The sequence below is a fragment of the Equus przewalskii genome, chromosome 6 (assembly GCF_037783145.1).
Source record: "Equus przewalskii isolate Varuska chromosome 6, EquPr2, whole genome shotgun sequence".
NCBI classification, from domain to species: domain Eukaryota; kingdom Metazoa; phylum Chordata; class Mammalia; order Perissodactyla; family Equidae; genus Equus; species Equus przewalskii.
The window spans coordinates 32,948,550-32,956,240 of NC_091836.1; the positions used below are offsets into that span (position 1 = coordinate 32,948,550).

Genomic DNA, 7,691 nt, shown 5'->3' on the forward strand with positions numbered 1-7,691 from the left:
CTGCGTGTGTGTAGGGAGGCAGTGCAAATTGTAGTGGAGGATGGAGTTCAATAAAGTTGAGGGGTTCAGGGCTTAAGAGGACATAAAACTCAAAACCCCTTTTACTTCTGGTTTTCCTCAGCTCTTTACCACAGTACACCCTGAGCATGCTCATTCCAAACTTGATCCTGAACAACAATAGCAGCTTTCTCAGAGAAAATTTACATTAAAGAAATTTAGCATGTACTCAGGAAATTTTCTTTTTTTTTTTTTGTTTAGGAAGATTCGCCCTGAGCTAACTACTGCTAATACTTCTCTTTTTGCTGAGGAATACTGGCCCTGAGCTAACGTCCATGCCCATCTTCCTTTATTTTATACGTGGGACACCTACCACAGCATGGCTTTTGCAAAGCAGTGCCCTGTCCACACCTGGGGTCCGAATCGGCGAACGCTGGGCCGCCGAGAAGCTGAATATGTGAACTTAACTGCTGCGCCACCGGGCTGGCTCCAGGAAATTTTCTCAATGGTTTAACTAAGGGGAACATTTTCTGTTATTGCCCAGACTGTGTAAGTTTTCACACTGAACTATAAAAATGCCCTTCCTAGTACATAGGCATGGGCAAATCCTGTGGCTTACTTGTTTGACTCTCAGCTGCAACAACTTGAATAGAATTACCTTTTCCTCATAATGCCCTTTATCACATTCCATATAACAAATAGAACAAAAAACTGAAAATAATAACTTTATACTGTGCATGTAAACACCTGATATTTTTTCTCTGACATATCCCTACTGTATCAAGAAGTCCAAATAGCTATACAGCACATAAATAAAATAAATAAAAAGACAAATTGGTTCTATTAAAACTTTGCCACCTTTAACTTTTACAGTCTGTCCATATATCTGGTTTTCTTATTAATTGTTTCCAAAATAATCTGAAGGAATGGAACTTAATTTTTTAAAAGACTATTTTATTCTGAAGTTGAAATATTTCATTTGTATTTTGAGTCCCATCATGGAATCTCCCTCTCCTATGACTATATGTACAAAGAGACACTGATTCTAATCAAAGTTTTCTCCTCCCCAGGGTTTTTCTCAGAGCAATTTTAACATCTTTGTTCCTCAAGCTATAGATTAAGGGGTTCATCATAGGAACCACATTGGTATAAAAGACAGAAGAGATTTTTTCCCCCATCCATAGATCCAGCAGAAGATGGTTTGAGATACATAACTGCACCTGATCCAAAGAAGAGAGAAACAGCAATTATGTGGGAACTGCAGGTACTGAAGGCTTTGGACCTGCCCTCTGTGGAGCTCATGTGGAGGATGCTGGAGAGGATGAAACCATAAGAGATAAAGACAGTGAGACTGGGCACAATGATGTTGATGCCCACCACAACGAAAACAACCATCTCATTGATGTAGGTGCTTGTGCAGGAGAGCTGGAGCACAGGGAGGATGTCACACAAATAATGGTTGATGGTGTTTGCATCACAGAACGTCAGTCTCAGCATGCATCCAGTGTGGGTCATGGCACCAGAAAACGCCATTAAGTATGAACCAAGCATAAAGCTGGAACATACTTTAGGGGACATGACAATGTTATACAAAAGCGGATTACAGATGGCCACATAGCGATCATAGGCCATTGAAGTCAGCACATAGCATTCAGAAATGACAAAAAAGCAGAAAAAGTAGAGCTGAGTCATGCACCCCGAGTAAGAGATATAATTCTTTTTTGATAAGAAGTTCATCATCATTTTTGGTGTAAATACTGAAGAATAGCAGAGGTCTACGAATGACAAGTTAAAGAGGAAAAAGTACATGGAGGTGTGTAGGTGTGAATTCAGCCCAATTAGAGTTATCAAGCCCAAATTTCCTAACACAGTGACCATATACATTACTAGAAACAGGAAGAACAGGGCGAGTTGGATATCTGGTTGGTCTGTTAAGCCCAAAAGAATGAATTCTGTCACAAAAGAATAATTTCCAGGAGCCATTCTTCTCTAAGGGAATCTGTAGACACAGGAGAAAAGTGTTAGATTACAGAACAACTCAGCTCTTCCTGCAATATCTCATCCTGTAAGAAATTGTATATACTGGGAATGTCTGAGACTAGCCTAACCTGGAACAAAAGAATCTGCCTTTACCATTACCATGACACTGATATACATGAACTTTCCCTTACTAGAGTTTTAATAAGCCAAATATAGAAAACAGCATCATAAATAGCCTACAGAGAGAAGGTCAGTTCTGTCATATGCAATCATGACTGCTGAGAAAACCAGCGAGAAGATTGATGGACCAGAACAAAATTATCCTTCTCTCATCTCATCATTTCTGCACTCACATAAGCCCTCCTCTCACTGGTAAAATTGGAGGCAGCCACTCAAGCAACATGGTCCTGGCTTCTAATGCAGATTTGACTTGGTGTAGTGGGAGCCAAGGAGATTGTTTCCAATCAAAAACTAAGGAACCAAATTCTAGGAAATGTTAAGTGATTGCCCATGTCACAGAGTAAAAGCCATAAATCTAGAAACGTGAGCGTTCCATCTATGGAGAGGGAACATACTGACTGAGATACTGCACTTTCTGAGCCTCCTAATCCGATCTGTAAACATTCTCTGATCTCTATTGAATTCATTCTCCTGGAAATTTCACTTGAACCTCAAGACTGCACAAAATGGGAAAGAATGTGGTAGATCTTATGTCCCTAGACTTCTATCACAAAACAAGAAGGACATTAAACAGAATTCGGAAACTCACCCTCCTTAAGCCAGAAAACCTTAGTGCTCTCCTGTCCTTGGTATTTACCACAGTGGTCCTGGAAAGGCAATTACAGATTCTGAGGCTTTGTCTTCTTTAATTCCAAAAGGATGTAGCCCAGATTTATTTCATATATGCCCTGATAATCTTTCTGAACTACAAATCACAGTTTCTGATTATGACTTTAAGCCCTCTCAAGCAGCAGAGAAAAATAAAGTCTTTATTATTACCACATTTGCCGCTTGATAAAACACGAAAGATTGAGTTGAAGTTTAATAATATAGTGCACTTGATTGTAAATAGGGTAGAAACTTGCTCATTCTCTTCCCCATGGAATAGAGTCTATGTGTAAATCATAAATAAGGGAATTATAATTACACTCTGGACCATGATTTCTCTTTAGTTTTTTAGGGACTCAGTATATTAATCTAGTTTACACTTCACTCTAGGGATTTTCATCCCCTAAGGAAGAGGCAAAAATAAACATCAATCTTCCTATCGTCTTCATCTGTTAAGGAAGATCTATTATATAGCTTCTTTTTCTGTTTCTGTATCCTAAATGGAAATTTGCCACAGAGTCTTCCTGCAAGAGTCTTCATTTCTTTATCTGAAATTTTTCAAAAATTGCACTAACTCAATTCAGTTGTTATCTCTCCTGGGTTATCCAAAAAAAAAAAAAAAAAAAAAAAAAATTACTCCCTGTTTCCCTTCTAAAGCTTTTACTTTTAACCATCTACTGAAAATTTCTACCTAAGCAGCCCGCTTGGTGTTTAAATGTAATATTTCATTAACTGAGGTCATTAACTCCTTCTCATACTAGAAAAGAGTAGAAGCTATGGAGTTAGAGGTCATGTGCTGTCTCCTACTCCCATATTTACTAACTTGGACATATTACTTAAACTCTATATGCATCAGGTTCACAATTTCTGAAACAGTGATGACAGTAATAGCAACTCCTTCATTGGGTTGTTTTAATGGTTAAACGAAAAAAATGTATGTAAAATGGTTAGGCAGGACTTGGTACATGGTAAATAGTCAATGAATGTCAGCTGAGAGTATTTATGTTCTCAACACTTCCAATAGATCCTCCATCTTAATATTCATCAGACTTTTTTTCTATTTAATTACCGTGTTTTGCCATAAACTATAAGCTCTATAAGGACGAACGTCTCTTCTGTCTTGTTTAGTGCTTTTCTCATGCTGCTGTGTTTGGTGCAGAGTATATAGAATGCACTCCATAAATAATTCACTAATTTTGTTCTTCTCTGGTGAAAACTTGCAGAATATTTTACACATTTCTCATATGCTTAGCATTAGAGTCTCTAGCCACAGTGATTCCATCCATTTCCCTCAGCCACCACACAAGTTCAGGTACCTTTCAGATTTTAATTAATCTGAACTGCTGAACTATAGTGGCCCCAACTATTAGTCTAGCTTCTTCCCACATGCTGCCTCTTATTGGCCATATACACTGCTTGCCAGAACAAGATCTGAAAGCACAGATCTGTCCCTTCCTCATTTAAGAAGTTTCAGCGGTTCTCAATTACCCATAGGACAATTGAAACGTTGTGATAAAAGTATAAGCATCAAAATTATGATTAAGCTTTGGATAAAATTAAAGAAGAAACAAGTGAAAGTAAAATTTGTAAAAAACTGTGAAAGTACTAATCTGATGGATTTAAGTGTTCTGAGTGTATTGACTATGCACAAACTCTTACCCTTTTCAACAAACATAAAAAAGAGAATGTTGGAGAATGTTTACATTTCAGAGACCACAAGAATATAATGAACAAAAGGCACTAGCCAAGTGAACGGCAGAATATATTTAAAATTTAAGTTTAACTCTGGACGTACTCTCCTTTTTGTCATAATAAGTTACAGTTTTCTCTTCAATGTTTACGGAAAAGTTGCAAGACTATCCTTCAAGATATTCATCTGTTAAAATAACATACTTTATATTTAATATTTAAGGATTGTAACTTTTAACCCAAGTTATCAATTAGAAAGTTTCTTGTTTAGGTTATTTAATTCTCAGCAAAAAACTCACATAACCTAAGCACTTGTTTTTCTCATGTACTAATAAATCTGGAGGTACAGTGTCCTTGGGTCAGCGACTAAACGCTCTCAAAGACTCAGACATTTTCATTTCATTGTCTTAAGATTGTTGGTTTTAGTCCTCAAGCTGTTCACCTCAGGGTCACAAAATGACTGCCTAGCTCCAGGAATCATACCTAAGAACAACTATATCCAAAGAAGAAAGCAACAGAACATGGCAAAAGAAATCCCCTCAAAACTCTGTCTCTTTATATCATGAAGCAAATCTCTCAAAGTCAATAGATTACTTCCCTTTAGTATGGACTATGCCTCATAGTCAATCTAGCTGCAAGGAGTACTGACAAAATGACCATCTTCCATTTTCAGCCACTATCATGAAAGGAACTTCTTGGAATTAGAAGTAAGAAGAGGAACATTTATTCAGTAAGCCACCAACACTGCCTGCTACAATCAAAATGCTTATGAAAGATAATTGTAATAGGAAATTGTGCTTGTTCAATTTAGCCATAGATACATTTCTCATTTTTAAGTAAATTGATTCTTTTAAGCTTTAAAGCAACTCATTTGCCCTAGCACATTTAAACCATGTATAAATATATGTATATTAAAAATATACATACATAAGTAAATATTTACACAGAGACTGCTTATATGAAGTGGAGGGAAAAGGGCATCATGCTATACATAATAGAGAGGGTTCCCTCATTTGTGAAAAATATCAGACTCTCTAAATATTCAAACTGCTCAAAATAAGGAGTGCCTCCAAAAGACATCATCAAGAGAGTAAAACAATGAAAGAATGGAAGAAATATGCACAAATCATCTATTTGATAAGGATCAAATATCTACAACACATAAACCACTCTTTAGTTCAATCATGAAATCACAATCCACTTTTAAATGAGCAAATTATTCAAATAGACATTTTTCCAAAGAATGCATACAAATGGCCCACAATCACATGAAAAGATGTTCACTATCATCAGTAAGCAGGGATATGCAAATCAAAACCACAGCAAAATATTACCTCTTACACACTAGGATGACTCCAATAAAAAAGACAGATAATACTAAGTGTTGATGAGGATATGAAGAAACCGGAAACTCATACACTGCTGGTTGGAATGTCAAGTGGTGGAGACACTTGGAAAACCAACCTGGCAGTTCCCCGAGAGTATAAAAACAGAATTGCCATATGACCAAGCAATTTATTTCCTAGTTATGTGCCTAAGACAACATGTAACCACACAAAAAAATATAAATGCATAGGGCTGAGGGTGAGGAATTTGAGGTGTGATGGCTAAAAGGAAGGAGAATCTTTGTGGAATGATAAAAATGTTCTAAAATTGATTGTTATTATGGTTGTATAACTTTGTGAATAATGTAAAAAACATAAAATTTTGCACTTTAAATGTGTGAATTGTATAGTATATAGATAATATCAAGAAAGCTGTTACCAGAAAAATAATAGTAAAACTTTAAAAAAAGAAGATGAAATAAAAGAGAAATCGAAAAACATTTTGAAGTGAATGAAAATATAAAGACAACATATCAAAATACATGTGATATAAACATAGTGCTTACAAGGCAATTTATAACACCTTAAGAAAATATCTATAGGCAATTTATAACCTAAAGAAAACTCAAGATAAATAGCCTTCATAAATATAGATGGAAATTTTTTTTGTTTTAGCAAATTAAATCAAACAATATGTAAAATCAAAAATGCATCAAGAAAAGTAAAGTTTAATCTCAGAATTGTAAAGTTGGTTTAATACCTGAATATGAATCAATGTAATTTACCATATTAAAAGACTAAAGAAGTAAAATCAAATGATCATCTAAACAGACACAGTAAAAACAAAAAACTGTAAATAAAAGGGAAGGAAATTTTCTCAACCCAATGATGGTAATCTTCAAAAAAACATCAATAGCTAACTTCACACTTAAAGGTGAAGAGTGACTCTTTTACACCAAAGAGTGGAAGCAACACAAAAATTTCCACTCTTGCTACTGTTGTTTGACATTGTACTGGAGGTTGTAGATAGCTCAATAGTGTAAGAAAAATAAGTAAATGGAAGATACATTGCAAAGGAAAAAGTAAGATTACTCCTAACAGAAAAGGACATGATTGTCTAAAAAAAATCCAAACAAATATAAAATAGTCCTACCAGGACTCATAAGGATTTTAACAAAGTCACAGAATATAAGATCAGTGTTATTTCTATTTAATAGCAAAGAACAAATGAAAATAGACATTTTAAAATGCAGGGCCATTTACAATGCACCAAAAATAATGAAACATGTATAAATGTAATAAAATATATGCAAATCTTTACACTGAACTATAAAACACTCAAGAAAAAAATCAAAGTAGACCTATAAAAATGGAAGTTACACTGTGTCTATGAATTGGAAAATTCACTATTGTTAAGATGTCCATCATGTCTAAACTGATATATATGTTGCACGCAATCACATTAAATTTGAAGAAGGATGATTTTTAGAAAGCTGATTCTCAAATATATATGGTAAACCAAAGAAACAAGAACAGCCTAAACAATATTTTAAAGGAATAAAGTTGGAGGACTCACGCTACCTGATTTCAACAGTTGTTATAATGCTACAATAATCAAGACAATGTGGTATTGGCAAAAGGAGGCACATGGTGCAATTGATCAGAACGTAGAGTCCAGAAATCAATCCATGTGCAGGCATAATTCACCTTATTGTTCTCCACTTTATTGGGCTTCCTTGACATTGTGTTTTTTCCAAATTAAAGCTTTCCAGCAACCCTGCATCAAGCAATTCTATAGGCATCATTTTTCCAACAACATTTGCTCATTTTGTGTCTCTGTATCACATTTTGGTAATTCTCACAATAATTCAA

The 7,691-nt window shown here is 35.2% G+C and overlaps 1 protein-coding gene across 1 annotated transcript; it reads right to left on the reverse strand.

Moving 5' to 3' along the window:
- Positions 1 to 1,052: 1,052 nt before the first annotated feature.
- On the reverse strand, positions 1,053 to 1,980 carry LOC103566530 (olfactory receptor 8B3-like). The gene has a single exon (XM_008542960.2). The coding sequence runs from the start codon at positions 1,978 to 1,980 to the stop codon at positions 1,108 to 1,110; it is 873 nt and encodes a 290-aa protein (XP_008541182.2). The 3' UTR covers positions 1,053 to 1,107.
- Between the last annotated feature and the right edge of the window lie 5,711 nt (positions 1,981 to 7,691).

Coding starts and splice junctions, on each gene's coding strand:
- LOC103566530 (XM_008542960.2), bottom strand. CDS start 1,980: ATGGCTCCTGGAAATTATTCTTTTGTGACAGAATTCATTCTTTTGGGC.